Source organism: Podarcis muralis, chromosome 10 (genome assembly GCF_964188315.1).
Source record: "Podarcis muralis chromosome 10, rPodMur119.hap1.1, whole genome shotgun sequence".
NCBI classification, from domain to species: domain Eukaryota; kingdom Metazoa; phylum Chordata; class Lepidosauria; order Squamata; family Lacertidae; genus Podarcis; species Podarcis muralis.
This window is the reverse complement of record NC_135664.1, coordinates 25,604,309-25,625,752: the sequence shown is the minus strand read 5'-3', so window position 1 is coordinate 25,625,752 and position 21,444 is coordinate 25,604,309. Positions and strand designations below refer to the sequence as shown.

Below are 21,444 nucleotides of genomic sequence, written 5' to 3'. Positions count from 1 at the left end.
TCACCATGTAACAGAAGCTGCAGCTTGGGAAAAGGTTCTTAAGAAGTGCTAGAACATTTGTGAAGTATTACAAGTGGGATCTGAAACCAAACATTGTAGTCCAAGTGTTCTTGTTCAGAACACTCCGTTCTATTACCTTCCCTTGTAGTTTTCCATTCTTGCCCACCTCCAACTGTCAGTCAGCGTTCAGTGTTGACAAAGCACACTGTGATTTAGCTTTTCCTGCCCTCTCCCTTAGCATTTGTACTGATGGTGCCATTTTATGTTCCTCAAACCATCCCTCTAACTATGAAGTGCCATTTCCCAATCAGTCCTCTTTGCCTGAAGCTCAACATTCCACTCATCCTCTTCCTTGCTGCATTGGACATTCTCTCACAGTGGGTCTCTACCAAGTATTTCCAGGTGTCTCACCTTAATGCAGAGGTTTTCAACCTTTTGAGGTGCACAGCTCCCTTCACCAGCTACATTCTTTCTGTGGCACCTCTGTGGCCTGCGAGCGTTCCAGTTGGAGAACAGCCTTTGCCAAGGGTGTCAAGGGCTTTGAAGACTCTCAAACTCAGGACGCAAGGGAGAAACGTGCTAAGAGGAAGACACGCTTGGCAAATCACACCGTGATCAACTCCCGCCCGGAAACCAATGTCCCCACTGTGGAAGGATGTGTGGATCCAGAATTGGCCTCCACAGTCACTTACAGAATCATTGTTAAAACTGTGTTTATTGAAGACAATCTTATTCGGCTACGAGTGATCACCAAAGAAGAAGAAAGAAGAAGAAAGTATGCCACCCCTTGCTTGCAGAGCTGGCAGCCCCTCACCCCTTTTTGAACAACCTCCCTTGTGGAGTGTTCCCTCAGCCTCCACTCCTCTCCCCTCTCCTTGGGATCCTCCGGGCAGCCACAGCTGCCACCCCTGGTCTCTGAGCTTCCCCCTGTTATGTACTGAAGTTTTCACCCTGGGCCAGCAGGGGGATACTGTAGATAGTTTTCACTCAGGTCCACATATGCAAATAAGGGATTGAAAGTGACATTCAGTGATTGGATATTTACAGAAAGTGGTTACTGTTGCATTGTAGTGGAGCTCTATATAAGCAGGCTGGCTGAACCCTTCAGTTCAGTTCTGTACTGGCCTGTGAATAAACAAGAGCTGTTTGAAGAATCGCTGTGTCGTCTGATATGTTCACCCACAACTTAACATCCCCTGCCCCAAAACGTGGTTCCTCCTCACACGGCCCCACAGGGTCATGGGAAGCACCCCCTGGCCAGCTCCAGAGACACCATTTGGCTGGGGAGCTTGTAGCCAGGGCTGCTGCAACAAACAGCTGTGCAAAGCCTTGGGGAGGCAGAGACATGAGAGGGCATCAGAGGAGGGAGCTAAGGAAAGACGGACAGAGGGCATTGTTTTCTCAAGGCACCCCTCCCCATCATTCAAGGCACCCCAGAGTGCCACAGCACCCTGGTTGAAAACGACTGCCCTAATGAATCCGAAAGTGACTACCAACAAAAAATGGCTTTTTGTTACGCAACGCATGGGTAATGGCACATATTATTTGTTCCCCTTAATATTTCCCAAAATACGCGGTACAAATGAAGAAATCTGTTCCCCAAAGCTGCCCCAGCAAAGCTCTATGCTAGAAACACAGCTTGAGGAAGTCTCTCGTCAAACATTTAACTTGTTCAAAATAATAATCCTTTCTACTGCCAATTTGGTATGGACCATCCTCAAACTTACTTCTCCTACACTGTCAAGTTTCATGCTAGTCCATTGAACCCTTTCTAACTATAAGCTTTGGAACCTATTGCCCCCAATTTCTCATTAAAATGGCAGAATATGATTCTGCCAACTCACCTTTAACATATGGCCTAAAATCATCATCATAACTGATACACAAATCATAAAATTACTAGACACACTTTATTTGGAACTGATGACTGTCTTGATGTGGTTACTTACTTTATCTGTACTGCTCAGCAAATATGAAAAAGCAAACTAACCGTTAATGACATTAAAAGCCTGTTTTTAAAAAATGCCATGTGCTTTCAACATATAATTGATAAAGCTACTTTCAAATAATCCTTTCAGCTAAGGCATGCTAATGCTGTTCTGACAGGAGGTGACTAAATAGAGTTAGACAATCCACATCAAGGCCACTGGTGGTCATTGTCACAGTTTGCTAGTAGAATTGCTAACACACACAAAAATAAGAATCACAGAGAGAAGGATATTTACAACCTTTCAGGTAACCATAGAGATGCAATTCTAGAGGCAAGGCCATATCACTTATTACTGTGCGCCCACTAGCTGACTGGTGAGCTGTCCTTAGTCACATCAGCAGCCAACACTATGTGCTATGTGCTTGCAACATCCTCAGTCATGGACGGCAATTCCATTCCCACCTAGGTTTCACTGCAGAGGTGGCCAATTGCACACACTAGCTGTTAATTAAAGCCATTCATGTTCCCCATCACATTGTAATAAAAATGTTTCTATGTTTATCAGATTAAAGATCTCCGAATCCAACACATGCAATAATTTGAAGCTACAAACATGCATGCAAGTTGTTAAATCTCTTCCTTAACATACTATTCAGTACTGTTTGGGTTTATGAATGAATCAGTTAATAACAAAACCCCAAACAGCACTGAATCAATTCAAGAAGAATTGCATTGTACAAGAACTTAATAATTTTTAGAACTGAATTATTGCAAAATGCACGGATTTATAGCATCAGTGACAACTTTGTTAATGATTCATTCTCTAAGTCAACCTTCTCCAACTGGGTACAAGTCCAGAGGTTTTGGGACTATTTATTTGTTTGATTCCATTTATAATAATTTAATAATAATAATAATAATAATAATAATAATAATAATAATAATAATAATAATAATTTATTTATACCCCACCCATCTGGCTGGGTCCCCCCAGCCACTCTGGGCAGCTTCCAACAAAACACTAAAACACAATAATACAATACAATACAATACAATACAATACAATACAATACACTAAAATACAATAATGAGTAACTTCCCACATAATATCTCAAAGTGAATTCAGAGTAAAAGCATAAATGAGTAAACACAGTTTTAAATACACAAACAATTCCATATATATATATCCAATTAAAATCCAATGCAGACACAGACTGGGATAAATATATCTACTTAAAATGCTTTCTGAAAAGTTGAGGTCTTTAATGGGTGCCGAAATAGGTGGCTCATTAAAAAAAAAGATATAGCATTGATACCCCTGTTAATAATATACAGCTCCAAAATGACAGGATATCATAGTTGCCTGGGTTACCACCTCAAATTCTACTGAAAATGTATTATATTCTTATAAGGAGTCAGAGACAATGGCATACCATACTTACTTTATAATGTCTCCTTCAAGAGCAATCACTCGTTTAATGATCTTCTGCTCCGGGTTTCTTGGAGACCTGCAAAAAGAGGGGAAAGGTGATTCAATCAGCGAAGTTCTCATTGTTTTAAGGAAATGAAAAGAAAATCAGCTATGAAATGAGGATTGCTTAAGTCATCAGATGATTTGCTATTCTGCCTGATGTGCATCCGTCATCATCCTCTTGCTAAGTGAAGTCACTGCTGTTGCTCACATTTCAGCCCAATGTGGTTGAAAACCACTGCCAGAAAAATAGAGGAATGGGCCAGGGTCATTTACCCTCTTGCTGGTGTAAAATAAATGCACAGAATATTCCGTGGTAATCAGTATAGATTGAAAATGGATACATTTATTCAAAGAAGGATTCACCATTAAATGCCAGTGTTACAGCATGCATAAGCATTCATGCTGGTCCTTTATTTCTGAAAATGAACTCAAAATGAAATAAAAATTAAATCATCTGGCATACACAATCCTCCCCTATGTAAAATATTATTTTTACTGAGACAACCTAACACAATCTGGATGGAACACCATATAAAAATGGCCAGCTATGATATGGCAGAAGCAGCAGTTATACATCTTTATGTATACAGTGGTACCTCGGGCTACATACACTTTAGGTTACATACGCTTCAGGTTACACACTCCTCTAACCCAGAAATAGTGCTTCAGGTTAAGAACTTTGCTTCAGGATAAGAACAGAAATTGGGCTCTGGCGGCACAGCAGCATCGGGAGGCCCCATTAGCTAAAGTGGTGCTTCAGGTTAAGAACAGTTTCAGGTTAAGAACAGACCTCCGGAACGAATTAAGTACTTAACCCGAGGTACCACTGTATATCAACACAGAGCTGACAGTGAGAAAAGATAAAGCAGTAATGCTGTGCTTACACAGCAGCTTGCTATACTAGCTATTCAACAAGCAGTAATAGGGAGAAAGACACGGGTGGTGCTGTGGGTAAAAGCCTCAGCGCCTAGGGCTTGCCGATCGAAAGGTCGGCGGTTCGAATCCCCACGGCGGGGTGCGCTCCCGTTGCTTGGTCCCAGCGCCTGCCAACCTAGCAGTTCGAAAGCACCCCCGGGTGCAAGTAGATAAATAGGGACCGCTTACTGGCGGGAAGGTAAACGGCGTTTCCGTGTGCTGCGCTGGCTCGCCAGATGCAGCTTTGTCACGCTGGCCACGTGACCCGGAAGTGTCTCCGGACAGCGCTGGCCCTCGGCCTCTTAAGTGAGATGGGCGCACAACCCTAGAGTCTGTCAAGACTGGCCCGTACGGGCAGGGGTACCTTTACCTTAATAGGGAGAAAACAGTATCACATCAGGTGTGGTTTGTAGCACATTCCTGGATTCTAACTAGAAGACCCTGGTTACAAGCTAGTCCAACTTACAAGCTTGACCAGTGTTTACTTTCCCACTCAGCAGTGGGGATCCTCAGCCCAGTAGGCCATATGAGGTCCAGCAGGGGTCGTAAGCCCATTTTCCACAAACCATACCCACCCTACATACCCAGAAGCAGACTTAAAGGAACAAGGAGCCTTTAACTGAACTTCTGATTTGCATTTGTTTGAATACACACATGACTTGCTTTTTGTTCAATTTCAAAATTGTCCTTCATCCAGAAGGATCTCAAGGTGGCTCAGAGGGCTATACAACAATAATTTAAAACCACAGAACAGATAGTTACAAGAAAGGAAATTCCAACTAAAGATCAGAAGGAACTTTCTGACAGTAGGAGCTTTTCCACAGTGGAACAAACTCCCTTGAGAGGTGGTAGAGCCTCTCATTGCTTGGAGGTTTTTAAGCAGAGCTTGCATGGCCACCGGTCATATGTGATCTAGTTGAGATTCCTGCATTGCATGGGGTAGAACTACATGACCCTCAGGATCCCCTCCAACTCTACAATTCTATGATTCTATGAAATACAGACAAAATACAACAGCAAACATAAAACACCCCATAATTCAGAATCTGGAACTACCTATCTGTTTGAAGGCCAGGAAGTAGAGATGGATTTTGGCTTGGCAACAGAATCCCAACAGAAAACACCCATGCCTCCGAGTGGAGAGAATTCTACACCACTAAGGAAGGCCTTATCTCACACCACTATGACAAGGACCCTCACTGCAGATCCCAGGGCCTGGTCAGCTGAAAAAAATGAAAGGTGTTTCATCAGATACTTGAGTCTCAAGCCATTTACAGTAATCTACCGTATTTTTCGCTCTATAACACGCACCTGACCATAACACGCACATCGTTTTTAGAGGAGGAAAACAAGGGAAAAAACATTCTGAATGAAACAGTGGGTGTATCATTTTTGTGCTTCATGCTGTGGCCACAGACATGTGATCTGATGGTGAATTTGGGGTGACCCAATGCAAAAATCCTGAGAATCCCTGTGGATCCATGCTTTGTAACCACGTTTTTGCACCATTGCAGCCCCAGGCAACAGTGGGTGCTTGATTTTTGGGGGGCAGGCTGTAGCCATGGACATGCTATGTGATCTGATGGTGAATTTGGGGTGACCCAATCCAAAGATCCTGAGGATCCATGTGGATCCATGCTTTTTAACCATGTTTTTGCACCATTGCAGCCCCAGGCAACAGTGGGTGCGTGATTTGGGGGGGGGCAGGCTGTAGCCATGGACATGCTATGTGATCTGATGGTGAATTTGGGGTGACCCAATGCAAAAATCCTGAGAATCCCTGTGGATCCATGCTTTTTAACCACGTTTTTGCACCATTGCAGCCCCAGGCAACAGTGGGTGCGTGCTTTTTGGGGGGCAAGCTGTAGCCATGGACATGCTATGTGATCTGATGGTGAATTTGGGGTGACCCAATCCAAAGATCCTGAGGATCCATGTGGATCCATGCTTTTTAACCACGTTTTTACACCATTGCAGCCCCAGGCAACAGTGGGTGCGTGATTTTGGGGGGACAGGCTGTAGCCATGGACATGCTATGTGATCTGATGGTGAATTTGGGGTGACCCAATCCAAAGATCCTGAGGATCCATGTGGATCCATGCTTTTTAACCACATTTTAAGTGGGGAGGGAAGGAAAAACACAGAACGGACAAGGAGCACGAGAGGGGTGTGCAGAGAAGCAGCTGGCTAAGAATGCAGGAGAGGGGTATAACGGGAGGGAGGAATGGAAGGCAAAAGTTTTCCCTCACCTACCCACCCAAGCCAGCCAGCTCGCGCGCACTCTCTCTCTCTCTCTCTCTCCCTCCCTCCTGTGTGTTTTCCTCTGCTTTCCCCTCTGCTTGCCTGGAGGGGAGGGGCTTTCCCTGCTCTTTGTTCCGTTTGAACAAACACAGCAAGGAAACAGAGGAGAGTGGGCAGTAAGACCCTGAGGCAGAATGCAGGAAAGCAGCCGCTTCCTCTTTTCAGGTTTCCCTTCTCCGAGACGCACGATTTGATTTTTGCCTGATTTTTTTTTGCCTCCCCTCATGCCATTTGGCTCCAGGAACTGCACATTCACTCAATAACACGCACAGACATTTCCCCTTCCTTTTTAGGAGAAAAAATCTGCTTGTTATAGAGGGAAAAATACGGTAGATGAGAGGTTATAAGAGCAAACAGCTCTGTGGCCAGGCTATCCTAAAAAGTCAGTTTCCTCACACACAGTGAACGAAGTTCATGAATTAACCAACACAGTAGTTTCATCCTACTAAATAATGTTTATATGAGCAACCAACATAAAACTGACCAAGAAGTTACCAAGAAGTTTGATTCTATTTGTTTAGGCTTGAATGAATCACAACAATGGTGTCTTGCCCCACTGCAGATGTTACTTAACACAGCAAAGGCAGGTGGATTGTGTTCTCCCTTATTACGGCTCCGGTGGGTTATCTTGCATACACTGTATAAAATTATCACAGATTTTTCTTTTCTTTTTTTTATTTCATGGCCACCTGACCCCACCATTTCCATGTTTTCCCCTACAGTGGAGATGAATGAAAAGCTAGCTGGGATTTCTGCATTGCAGGGGATTGGACTATTAGGGTTGCCATATTTTGAAGAGAACATTTGCTGACTTCTCCTTTTAACTATAGATTGCTATGACTCTACGCATGAAAAAGAGGATGCGTCCTGGAAAAAGAGGACATATGGCAACCCTACGTTACTAGATGGCCCTTTGGGTCCCTTCCAACTCTACAATTCTATGATTTTATATGAGAACTAAGCACTCACTTTTCCGGGGAGAGGGTAAGTGAAAGAAAGCTGAAACTTGGGAATGTGTTAAACTTGGGGTTGGGTGTGCGATTTATCACCACTGCCAGGAGTCGGCAGCCACTATTTCCACCTACAAGACGTGTTGTTTTACCAACAGGCGCAGATAAAGGAAAAGGAAGAAATCAGATTTGTTTTATTCACTTCATCTTACTGGAAATTACACTCTTTTAGCAAAATTGCTTTTAAGCTACATTATGTATAGTTCATTTGTGCTAATGAAGACAGTCATCAAATTTTAAGTGTACCCTTTCAAAAATTCTTCCATAGTTTCACACTTGGTTTTAAAGGTTATTCGGAGCTCCCCCTCCAAACAACTTTCATTTCATTAGTGCACACACATCTTAATGTTGCTACTGACCTCATGGTTCAATTTACCCCAATTCAGCAATAATCACAATGACCTTGAAGAACCATTATTCTCAATCTGATGTAAGAACATCCACAGACAAAATGATTACTTTTCTGCTAATAATGACATATATTTTCTCACCTATCAAACTGGCTTCAAAAGAAGACACTGAATATTCACCACAGTCATTAATGGCTTTCAATGCTTCAAACCAGAATATTGTCTTGCATTTCTGGGTAACAGAATTTCTTCTAGGAGGGTCTGGTGCCAGATTTCTTCTAACATTCACCCTTTAAGATTATGCCATCTGCTATGATCCTGGTACATTCTAGTCTGCTATATGAATGAGCTGAAAATGGGACCCTCCCAGGACACGCCTTCTAGGTGTGAGTTATACTAAATCTGTGAAATTGATGCACAGATTTAAAAACAACTAATAGTAATCCATAATTGCCTCTACCCCTTAACTGTTGGTACATACTTGCTGCCCTGGGAACCTTCAGGAGCAAGAGGGGGATCTAAATTAAATAAATAACAAAATCCAATAAATAACATTGCCAATTGTTGTTCATTCTTTTTTCCAACAGTGCACAAGAATCAAGCATCATGACTTCCGCACCTCTGAATTCTGAGACAATCATGATGTATCAGCAACAGCAACTTTGTACCCAGTTATCAGCATGGCGTCTCTTATTACAACACCAGCTTTGAGGGTTGGACTGCTATATGTTTCTTTGCCGCTGCCGCTGCCGCCACCACCTCCTCCACCTCCTCCTCCTCCAATCCATTCACTTTAATAATGATAATCTTTCCAGTACCTGACCAACCTTATGACTGTGCATGGAATCCTGCGGCTGAGATTCAGTGGTGGCGTCCAAGCTGCTGAGATGAATTTGGAGTGGAGTCGAGCAATAACAGCTTGACTGGGAACTCACAAGGTGTATATATCCACATATGACACATAATGTACACATTCTACTCAGGGTGCTGGATTACACAGAGATGAAATTGGAGAGAATATGCTAAAACTGGCCCCAAGCAGCGATTGAAGAGCTGAAGTTTGCTTAAGTATACTGAATGGGCAGCGCTCATCTCCGCTGCAGATAACGGTTCCCAAAAAGCTCATTAACATTTTATTAATCATTACACTTTTATAGCAGTGCCACTTTTCCACTTTTTGATTCTCTCTTTTCTTTCCTCATTAGTTAAGTCTTTATTTTATTTTTTTTAACTATCTGCTTTCAAATAGCTGCTTAAAGCAATGTGAGCTCAGGAGGCTGGAAAAGAGATCTCGCTAGAGTTTTCCCCATACAGGTGCCCATGGAGGTCTAGCTATAGATCCCTGCTAAGCAAGGGAAGGTAGTTGCTTCATTTTAACTCTCACAAGGGATTTATGAAATGTCTCCTAATACTAAATGAGCCAATTTCCTGCTGGGCATGAAGTCTTCTGTTCTAATAAAAGAGAGAGTAGCCCAGAACTCTTGGATAATAGTCAGATATGATAGTCAGATACAACAGTGAAGCAAATGCAATTATATTTTTCAACATACATTAGTACTTTACTATCTGAAGAGCAAAGAAATTTGATTTCTCTTCCATCATGAGTCAGTCTAGATTATGTCTCCATCGTAAAAGTGGATTCTGTTTCAAAGGGCACGCAGAGTTCATGGGTATAAGCAGGGAACAGAGAAAGGCAATCTGATGCTATTGCTCATTATCAAGAATCATTCAATGGAATATAAAAATAGATGAGGCTAATATGCCCAAGAGAATATCTCATCCCATTCTATCTTCTGTCATGATCTTCAAGATCTGACATAAAGTCCTCAACAATTTGAACGTAAGCACTGCAAAGCATCGTACATAGACTGCACCCAAGCTGTTCTGCTTCCAGTCCACAGAGATGGTTAGCATATTTTGGATGCAGGGATGAGGAATGGGTGGCCATCAAGATGTTGTTGGACTACAACTCTCATAGGAGAGAACAGTCCAGTAACACCTGTAAGGTCATCGATTTTCCACCCCTGCATTACAAAATCATTCTGACTGGCTAGCTAGGTACCTGGGAGAGAAGTTTCAGTTGTTATTATATGCTGTTTTACTTGGCTATTTTATGTATGTGCATTTTCAGTTAACCCAATAAAAGCATTCAGCAAATCAGAACACGTGAAGAGAGAAGGGAGAGGAAAAGAGTGAGCATAAAGAGTGCACAGCTCATTCATTTAGCACCAAACCATAGTTATGTCTGAACTGAAACATTGCATGTTTGGACCAGAACATATTTTTTTTCCTTTGAAAATTTAGTTCTCTAATATATATCCTAACGGAGTGTCACTTAAAAAAAAAAAAAAGCCAGGTTAAACAAATATTCTGCGGAGTAAACAAGTATGCTATCAATAATGGCAGAGACTTGAAGCAAGTGAAATTCTTCAGATGCTTTAAGATTCCCTCTAGACTCTGTGTTAAGAAATGGACTTCAGTCTTAATGAACACAGATGCAGTGAACCATATGGGGGAAATCCCCAACACTTCTCATATACATCTCAGAAATGTAGAATTTCACTTAATTGAGAGGGGAATTATGCCAACTGGTTGAGCAGAAGCTTCAGTGAGGCTTGATAAGTGCAGCATTTCCAGTGCTAAAAATAATGTTTTAATTGGGGTATTTCACAAGACTAGGAAAACTATTTTTGTCACAAATAACTATTTCTCTCTATAATGAGAAGTTCTGAAGCTTAGCGGACTTTCCCTCCTCAAGAAGTTTACAAGACAAAACACTAAACTGTGGGGTTTTTTTTTAAAGGAACAAAGAACATCCTCAATGTAAACATTATACCCTGAGGCAGATAAAATCCAGGCATTAGAGTACCACCCTGAACAACTGGACAAATGAAATAATGTTCTGAATTGATTCAATATAGAACAACACCAACCACAAAGTGCAACTGCTTGAATTAAACTGAAATGCAATTGAATCTCTGTCTAGCATACTTTGCCAGGACACCGTGTGCCAGGAGATCTATAATGGCAATTGTGTTTGTGTTTTTCCCTTGCATCTGATGATACCAAGTGGAAAGCAGGACAAAACCAAGAAAAATACCAAACAGAACAAGCCTACGCAGCCTATATGGCAGACGCTCTTAAGGACGGTGGTTCACTGACTGCAATAACCTCTCAAATTTCTCCTTGAACCGATTTCCTGTAGTTCCTCAGTGTCTTTGGTGTGCTAACTAACCCACTGTGCCTTGGGTAAGCAACTGTGTTCCCTATACAGCTCTCATATCTTCAAGAGAGGAAGGCTCTTTTTCAAAGCTGTTTCATATCAGAGAAGAAATGAAAGGAGAAGCAGCAGCAAGGTGCACCTTTTTCCCTAGTTTCAGACTACAGCATGTGACTCCACTGTGTGATCTTAGCTTCAGCAATCTGAAAAATGAGTTGCCCTGCTTACACAAACTGGGACATAAGAACCCCATAGGCAGTTCATGACAACAGTGATTATCGTCAATATATTTATATTCTAGTTGTGCAGGTAGGCTTCTCCAAAGACCTGGTGTGTGGGGGTGGGGGAGCGTGGTAGAAATCCATGTCATAAGGACTCATCTCCTCAAGAACTCAACAAAGGTGAAATACTCAAAGACTAATCATTCTCCATGAAGCATTTCCTAATTGTTCTGAGGAAAAGATCAGAATCAGCACCAGTGTTTTTAAACTGCTTTGTTCATTCACTCTTGAAAGCTTGGTTTTTCAGTTTTCCAAGGGGTGGTGATGTTAGTCTGTCCCAGCAAAAAACAAGAAAGAGGCCAGAGGCAGATTAAAGACTAACACGTTTGTGGCTTTCATGGACTAGAGAAGGGGCAGAGAACTTGTGGCCTTTGAGGTGCTGCTGGTTATTCCAATAATCTCTAGCCAATGGCCATGCTTGCTGAGGCTGATGGGTTTTGGAGCAACTCTGGGACACACTCCGTAACCCCAGACTAGCGCCTACTTCATAAGATGCTCCCAGTGTTATCCTCAGTTGGGAAGTGTATATTATTTTTATATGACAGCAGGTGGGGGGTTAAAGAATGAGGTCAGATTCTGTAGCTTGGCTTTGCACATGCATGTTGTGTGTGCTCTAAATAGACGGGTCTTGGACAACCTTATGGAAGCTGATACTGCCCCATCCACTACAGGTATTGTTACAGGTAAAACCAGTCCAGTGTTCAAAACTCCCGTTGTTCTAGGAGCATTTTGCATCAGGGAATTTCATTAGCGTGAGCAGTTTCTGAGCTCTGGGCGCAGTACTGCACCTAAATTTTCAGATTAAAACGGAAGAGTGGAAGGAAAGGAGGACCTTTTCCTGCCTCCCCACTTCCAGCTACTCTCTGAAGACTGGAGAAGAGACCCATTTAAGAATATTAGGGGCGCGGGCAGGGGAAGAACTAGATCGTGTGAAAAATGAACATAATATTTTAGCTACAGTTCATTCATTTTCAGTTTTGTATTCTTGTTATAAAAAAGTGTGCCTGGACATTCTGTCATTGAACCCATAACCTCGGTTGCAGGTGCTATTTAGCTCCTAGCTTTCAGATATCCAGCACTGTTCCAGTCTCTTTGGGGCCAAGTAGAGATCCTTCTGCCAAGGAATATTGGTGTTTTTACTTTGGGAGCGATCAGGAGAAGTGGCTTAAATTGTGTCTGTCATGATAGGTGGCGGAACAATGCAAAAAATTATAAGAACTGGGAAGCACATTATGGAAATACGTGATTCCAAAAGGCTCCTTAGAGCTATGGGGCTGGGAAAGGACTTTTCTTATGCTTAGCCAGCTCAATATCTAAAGCCTTGGGACCTGGGCAGAGGCGGCGGGTAGTGAGTTGGATGTGACTCACTCCACATCTAAAGGTGTGGCATGTGAGAATCAGGCAGATAACACTGCATGCAACATGAAGAGGGTAAGCTCAACCATCTGGAGTAACAGTTGTGGGGGGAATGGTGATAACTGGCTCCTACCCCAGCTGTAGTTTCCACACAGTTTAAAGTTCTGCAGACCTCCTCTGAATGCGGCTCTAATTCATCCATCTCCCTGCCTCTTTCTTCCAGATGGGGTCACAATGAAAGGCAAAAAAACCCCACCAATGGTCTGTGAAAATTATGTTGCAGATTAAATGTGTGCAAAATAAGCACAGTTACCATTCACAGCAAGGGACACGGGTGGCGCTGTGGTCTAAACCACTGAGCCTAGGGCTTGCCGATCGAAAGGTCGGCGGTTCGAATCCCCGTGATGGGGTGAGCTCCCGTTACTCGGTCCCTGCTCCTGCTAACTTAGCAGTTCGAAAGCAAGTCAAAGTGCAAGTAGATAAATAGGCAAGAAGGTAAACGGTGTTTCCATGTGCTGCTCTGGTTTGCCAGAAGCAGCTTAGTCATGCTGGCCACATGACCCGGAAGCCGTACGCTGGCTTCCTGGGCCAGTAAAGCGAGATGAGTGCTGCAACCCCAGAGTCGTCTGTGACTGGACCTTACTGTCAGGGGTCCCTTTACCTTTACCTTTTACCATTCACAGCAGCCGTAATTGATGGAAACAGAAACATCCTAGCTTCGTTGTTCAGTGCTGGGTTATTGGGGGATGGATATTCCTGGTTATGGCTTTACTGGTGGTAATACCTGCCTCGCCCCTATATGAATAAAATCCATATAGGTGTGCTAGTAGTGAAATCCACAGGATGGAAAGTGCCCCATGACACTCAGGAGCATTCTTTTGGGGTTTTTTTCTTTAAAGATTTGCCTTGTCTTCCATGGTTGCTTAATGGTGCAAATTAAGTATTATCCGGTGCAAGGAATCTGCAGACATTTCTCTCTTCCCTGTCACAGAATTGTATGAAGGATTAATTGCCTTCCGGGCATTTTTTCTTGCATTTTGCTGCTATCCTGTGCTGTAACACTGTACGCTATAAAAACTCAGCAAACAACATTACATTTTACCATTTAGTAGAGTGTTTTTATCCTGTCTCACCATCCTCAAGACAACCTACGAAACAAGCCAATGATATAATAACACTGCTGGCTTTTAAAACTTAAAACTATCTATCATGTACAGTGGTACCCCGCAAGACGAACGCCTCGCAAGACGGAAAACCCGCTAGACGAAAGGGTTTTCCGTTTTGGAGGCGCTTCGCAAAACGAATTTCCCTATGGGCTTGCTTCGCAAGACGAAAGCCCATAGGGAAATCTCCGGGGACCTCTTTTAAATGCTAGCGGTGGGGAGCAAAGCCTTTCCCCCCCCTCCGGCCTTCAGAAGAGGTCCAGGAAGGCTGGCGGGGGCCGAAAGGTTTGCTCCCCACCGCCAGCATTTTAAAAGCAGTCCGGGATAGCAGGGAAGCGCTTCCCGCTATCCCGGACGGCTTTTGAAGGCAGGAGAGGTCCGCGAAGCCTGGGCGCGCTGATCTCAGCGCGCGCAGGCTTCGGCATGCCGGCAACTCACCACAAGCAGCGGCAGCGCTGCCGCTGCTTGCGGAGAGGTCCGCGAAGCCTTGGCCGGACAGCTTTTAAAGGCAGGCGGGGGGAGCAAAGACTTTCGCCCCCGCCAGCCTTCAGAAGAGGTCCTGGACCTCTTCTGAAGGAGGGCGGGGGGCAAATGTCTTTGTCCCCCCTGCCTGCCTTCCCGCAGCGCGTTTCTCCGCTCTCCCGGGAGGGCTTTTAAAGGCAGGCAGGGGGGACAAAGACTTTTGCCCCCCGCCAGCCTTCAGAAGAGGTCCAGGACCTCTTCTGAAGGCTGGCGGGGGGCAAAAGTCTTTGTCCCCCCTGTCTGCCTTCCCAGGGGCTTTTAAATCGCTCCGCTGTCCGGGGCGATTTTAAAATGCCGCCCGCCAGCATTTTAAGATCGCCCCGGACAGCGGAGAAGCCCTCTGCTGTCCCGGGGTTTTTTAAAATGCTGGGGGTGGGAAGAAAAGCCCTTGTCCCCCCCCCCCCCAGCCTTCAGAAGAGGTCGGGGGACAGACTGTCCCTGGACCTGGTCTGAAGTCGGTTTCCCTAGGAACGCATTAATTGATTTTCAATGCATTCCTATGGGAAACCGTGCATCGCAAGACGAAAAACTCGCAAGAAGAAAAAACTTGCGGAACGAATTAATTTCGTCTTGCGAGGCACCACTGTATCTATCTATCATCTATCTATTAATATCAACCATAGACAAAATCATTATTAAGACATAATGCCATAAAATCATCCAGAAGCAGAATGGAATAAAAAAGGTTTTAAAGCTCTTTCTTCTATAAACCCACAAGAGAGCTTTTGTATCTCCCTGGTGAAGGTACTCCAGAAACGCCGGGCTACCTGGGTGTTTGGAGAGCTGAATTCTCAGCTGATAGAAATGTACTTTCTGCCACATTTTGCACCAATTGAAGCTTCAAAACTGCCTTAATGGCAGCCCCATGTAAAGCACATTATCGAAATCCAGCTGGGATATAACCAGAACCAGAGATGAGAGCGGCCTTCTCTCAATAAGGCCACAGCTGGAGAAACAACAGAAGTTGGAAGCAGAACATGAATAGAATAGCATTCTCATGTTCCCCAGCAACTGACACAGGAGGGATATTCAACAATTTGGGCAATACTGCCATTGGGAGCACCCAGGGAAAGACTCCCAAGCCTGACCTTTTTTACTCAGCAAATCTATGGGCATTTTCGTGGAAGAACTTTTCACAAAGCCTGCTGAAAACTGTTCAATTGCTAGTTCAGGAATTATAATTAAAGTTCATTCGAGGCCTGCTTTCTACAGTTCCATAATTATCATTTTCTTTCTATCTTCAGTCCTCTTTTCTTTTCCTTTTTTGGTTGCAACATTGGCATGAGCCAATTTCTTGAAGTAGAATTTGCACAAAATAGTGTGTGTGTGTGTGTGTGTGTGTGTGTGTGTGTGTGTGTAAAAAGTCAACCCACCTAACTTGTATTTTGCTACTTTCTAGTTGTTTTTGGTTCTGCTTATTCTATGTATGGAGCTTTTTGTGATATATATATATGTGTGCAAGAAATCCAGTGAAAGTACAGTGAGCAATACCATTTCCAGGTTTTTGTAGAAATGACTCAAGATATAAAGTCAAATTGAAGACACTAATTAAAATGCTTCAGTGCAATAAAACTAACTGGTGGGTGGCAGAGCAATGTGACTAGTCAAATCAGAAAGCCTGAAAGTACTTGAAATATCTTGCAAAGTCTTCTGAATTAAAATCTCACTTTAATTAGTTCCTAGGCTTCCAGTCTAATCACTTTGAAGTTAAATGGCTGGCTGTTTAAGAATGCAAGCTGTCTAATTGCTACAGTTATGTGTATTTGACCTTTTCACTGTTAACAGTGAGACTCAATTAATTACTTGCGGTTTTCTGCAGGTTGTTTGACCTCACTTCCACCTAGTCCTAAAAGGGCATCACACTTTGATCACCTTGACCTTTGCCTTCACATCAGACTCTGTTGGAAACTATGTCATCTGAACTTTTCATACAATAGTCCGCTAAACTAATTCACTAGCACTAGATGACTATGTTGACACACATCTAATTATCTTTTGAAATAATTCCTCAATGTATGCATCCTTGTAAATGACTGGAAATTTAAGTGTTCCAGTGATCAAAGCAGTCTTTTTACTACTGACCCTGTACCAACATCAAAACTTCACACAGTTTTTTGGGGGTGGGTGGGGGAATCCTTCCTTTGTGTAACAGTCTGCTGTTTTAAAAGCATTTCCATACATTTTTAATTCACCTTTTAAAACTACTGGTTTTTATAAACCATTCCAATAGATACTTGAGACAAGTGAAAAAGGTCCTTTTTCTGTATGGAACATCAGGTTAGCTTTGTGTGAGTGTGTAACTTTAATGAACTGGCTTTAGTTGGCTAAATGAAGACTGGTAATAAAGACAATCCTTAAATCACATTAATTCTATTAAGGCATTACCCTCAAGCAAGGAGCAGGGACAGCAAGGCCTGCCCCCACTATCATATTTCTGACAAACCATGCTTTGGAGCTAAGCTTTAGCAGTACGAAACAGGCTGGATCTACACACAGGGGGGAAATCGCAATAAATAAGCCATAAATTAAATTGTTATAACAAAAGAAAATAAACTATGTAAAATCACATAGACAACATTTTGCGCTCTACAGCACCCTCTGGTGTCACATGTTTATAACACATTGTAACATGGCTAATGTAGGTGAGTCCAGGATCTGCTGATGGACTGGTCCTCATAGAATTTAAAACACCCTTCGATTTCTTGGCTGTGAAACAGCAAAGGGTTTTCTGTTGTAAATGCCTCACATATTTCCCGATCAAAGGCTACAAGCAGCCACATAAACCATGAAAGACTGAGGCATCCTTTCCTAACAGCTGTCTTTGGCAAGACTTAAATTAGGTTTGCAGCCTTAACAAAGGCACTGTTTATTGAATGAACAACCAAGCTGCAAATATGTGCCCATTGTAGCAAGATGATAATGTATGGACTCTGGGAGAGGGGAAAATGGAGAAGATCAACAAGCGTGAATAAAGGAGGTTTGGGCTTATGAAAGAGCAACCATTATAAATACACATTGACCGGTCAAGAAACTAAAAGCTCAGTTGTGTAAAGAATTTGGCATCCTCATCTAATTTTTATTGCTCTGGAGATATCAAGTATGATGGGAAGGAAATGACTTGGGAAATGGGAGCATTAAAATATCATACATGAAGGTGAATGATTTGGGATGGAAAGCGTGTTCTCCTTCATGGAGAGCACGTGTTGCGGTGGGGGCCGCCAGGACACTCCAAAGTTGGGAGGCGGGCTAATTGATCGTTGGCCACTGATGCGATTGGGGCTTCCCTTGTTGTTGGGAAGAAGTTAATGTTGCCATTTATTGATTGACAGCCAGAAATAGTAAAACTCCTTGCACGAGGCTAGGGCTTCCTCTTTTCGCACGTGCATCGGATTGCCCGTCCCTCCCTCCCCAGAATAGGGTTGTTCGCTTTGACCTTGCTATGCCTGTCATGGGGTCGTCTGCTTTGGAGCGGGGGCCTAGTAGGAATTTTGCCATCTGGCTGATTGGCTGGGGCCATTTGGTTTTTGCCTACTGCGTAGCAAATCGTCACAACTTGTAAGGTTGGCGGTTAGGCATTGGTTTATGGTTTGGTTGGTTGAGGGGCAGTGGTTGAGTGCCTGCCCTTGGTAGGTTGAGTGCCTGCCCCTCTAATGCTGCTGCTGCAAGGGATTCCGTTAAAGGAATTGGGGGCTAACTATTGCTTGTCCACTCTGTCAAGGGGGCTCGGGCCATAGCAATGAGCTCCTGGTTGCATTTGGGGTGAGGGCAGGTTCCCTGCTCCGTGTAACCCCCAAGTGTATTCCCCCATTCTGACTTTCGCATCGTGCGGAATGTCAGTCTGTCCCCCATGGTGGGGGCAGATAGTCGCAACCAATGCCTATGCAACCACTCACAAATTTGTATTTTAATAAAGTTGTGGCCAAAATTATGCCAAAATCTTAAACAAAAATTTCTGTGTGATGTGTGAGTTATTGGGGTGGACCTGGGGACCTCGACACGCAACCAACTTTGGTTTCACAGAGGATGGTGTCCATATTTAAGCCACAATGTTGATACAGAATCCGACAAGAACTTGTCAAATTGTTGTCAGATGAATATCATATTTTACCATATATACACAAGGTTGTGTAACCCTCAGGTCTATATTTAGTCTACAACATATCTGCACAGGTTTTAAGCAACCTCTCGGGTTGTGAGAGCGGCAGAAAACCGTAAGACTCTCTTGTGATTTACTAGAAGCTTATTTTGAAGTAAATGTGACAAAATGTAAACCTGTGCAATCACTCAGCCCTTTGATTAGATTCATTTTTACCCCACAAAGCGGCCTACTTGATTACAAAACATAAAAAGCTATAAAAACAATCATAATAAAGGCAAAAAGTTGACAAGATAACAAAAAAAAAAAACCAACAACCTCAAAACAGCAGATTAAAACAGTAGGTTACAAAGCAAATGGTGAAATCTCAAAAACCAAACACTCACTGGAATGACTTACTTTTCAGTTAGAATCTAATACAGAAAATGAAGGCACCAATATAGACATCATTACAAATACCATATTGTAAATGGTGGTGAATATTTACTTATTCTTCATAACCATTCTTTCCTTTAAAAACAGAAGATTGGACAGTTTCTAGAAACCTTGGAAAGGTGGCAAGGGAACCATACTACAGAGAGAATTTCAGTAGAAACTGACTTCTAGAAGCACTGATATATTATTTATATTTTCAATGTTCTATCAGACGCTCATAAATTTGACCAACATGAAAAATGATGTTTTTAAAGCAATGTTTGTAAAACGTCCAAAATTTTGTTCATTAGAAGTTTGAAAGTTTATGAAACAGACGGACAGACAGACAGACAGTGATTAACACATTACCTTTGGCAAGTTTATTTAACTTTTAAAAAATTGAGCATGATTACACAACTCCACCTTCATGACTGGGACATTCTGACAGATAGTGTGAAACATGTTGACAACTGGTATATGTGATGGGCTTTTGGAACACAAAATATCAATAAGAGGTTTGCAGAGAGGAACCTGGTCAAGGTTTTCAGGACAATGTTGCCTTTGGCATGCTAGAATTATGACTTTTTAAAAACCTAAAAATGCATACCCAAGAGAAATGAATAAAAAACTTCACTGGTAAAATTGCAGCTTTCTTTTACTAAAAGAAGACAACAAAGAAGAAAAGGGGTGATTTTCCATTTCTCAGGAGTATGAGAAAATATTGGTGGGAGTGAAAACTACTGCAGAAGAGATTTTTCATATTTTCTGTTTAGAGAGCTCTGACCTTTTCTCCTCCCTTAAGTAATCCAGTTCTACCCAGTCCGTATGATTTACATGCACAACGAGTATACGACGTATGCAGGAATGTTTCGAGATACTGACTTCATAATTCTGGTTTCCTCTCTACTGGCAGTTTTTGCACACATCTTTGAAATGAATCATCAATATTGAAAGAACTACCATAATTTACATTACACCCTCTTAATGCTCCAAGTGGCAATGGAGCCAAAAAATGAGTCCTTTGGAGTAGAAGTATGAGAAAAATATCTGTCTGTTTTAGTTAATGCAAAGCATAAATTTAAAAGTTTAAATGCTTGATGGTTTCTTCTTTCTGGATTAGCATTATATGTCTACATAAATCTTCTTCTGTTTGCAGATGAACATGAGAGGTTTCAACATTGTCCCTGGGTTTGGGCATAAAATCTAATTTGCTTAGCCTTTTAAAATGCTTTTGAGTGGCCTGACAACATGGTCACCCCAGTTTGGTAAGCATTAGACGTTCTTTTGTGTCTCGGCTAAGATCCGATGCAACAATTAGCAAGATGACAGCCAACAAAGCTGTTGGAACGAATGAAAATAATAATGATAATAACAAAAGCAAAACAGCAGGTAGATTGGCCTGTTCAGCATGAGAAGGTTTTTCACAAATACAAATATGCAATTATAACTATGAGGGAGGGAATATAATCACCAGTCTCTAAGGTACGCCTCTTTTCTCCAAGTCACTATCCATTTGGCCTAAGAATGCTTCGTGCCATGTGTTCAACTTCATTTTCACCAGGCTGTGATGAGAATTTACTGTTCTCAAGCAAGGTCCCCTGTATTTCTTGAAGCAAGTCTAGAGAAAGCTCCCCCCAGTCATTCATGTGGAATGAGAGTTCTTTCTGTGCGCATCTGGCACTGTCACAAATCACTCCACTTTCGGTACCTCCATATTCCCTGGGAGACAACCTCTACAGCAAGACAACACCTGCTACCTCCATAGTTTGGTTAGTTGAGACAAATGTGTTCTCAGTCTGGAATAATAAATGTTTTCTTTCAGCTTCCACCCTTTTCCTTCGTGGAAAAGGTACAAGGAATTAGACATAAAAGGGAAGAGTTAAAAGACCTAATTTGGCACATTTTATGCTGTCTCCAATTAAATGGGGAGAGAAAGACTCCACAAGATCCCTTCAAAGCTGTTTCTTAAATTCCTGCGGGGATTAACGTATACATCAGCTCTGTGAGCACTAAAACACCTGCAACAAAATTAAGCCTCCCATTTCAAAACCTTGGAGGATTTGCTAATTTGTACTCCGCGCAGCTCCCATGTTTTAACAAGGTAACACTGAATCATTTACGGAACAGTCCGTTTCGTTATGACGTGGTCTACCATAAGGTAATTTGCCTTCTCGCGTGCTAACAGGTCTCAAGCTGAAGGCAAGGATGCAACATGAAATGAAGCTCAATAGTCCGGGAAAAAAATAGCCTGAAACAAATACCAAATGCTACTATTGTAATTAGAGCATGCTATCCAGGTCATCAGTTTAAATCCAGTCCAGCTGGAGAATCAAGGGCATCTGATGGCTGAGTTATGAAAACTTTCAAAAGGAATGGGTTCTTAAGCATATTTAATGAATGGGAATCCATGTT

General features: G+C 42.6%; 1 protein-coding gene across 1 annotated transcript in view; it reads right to left on the bottom strand.

The window, feature by feature from the left end:
- The window catches only part of IMMP2L (inner mitochondrial membrane peptidase subunit 2), a 489,148-nt gene that overhangs the window by 177,116 nt on the left and 290,588 nt on the right, over positions 1-21,444 (bottom strand). Inside the window, exon 4 of the mRNA XM_028745762.2 lies at positions 3,373-3,438. Within this exon, the coding sequence (XP_028601595.1) occupies positions 3,373-3,438 (66 nt within the window). The remainder of the gene's footprint in view (positions 1-3,372; positions 3,439-21,444) is intronic.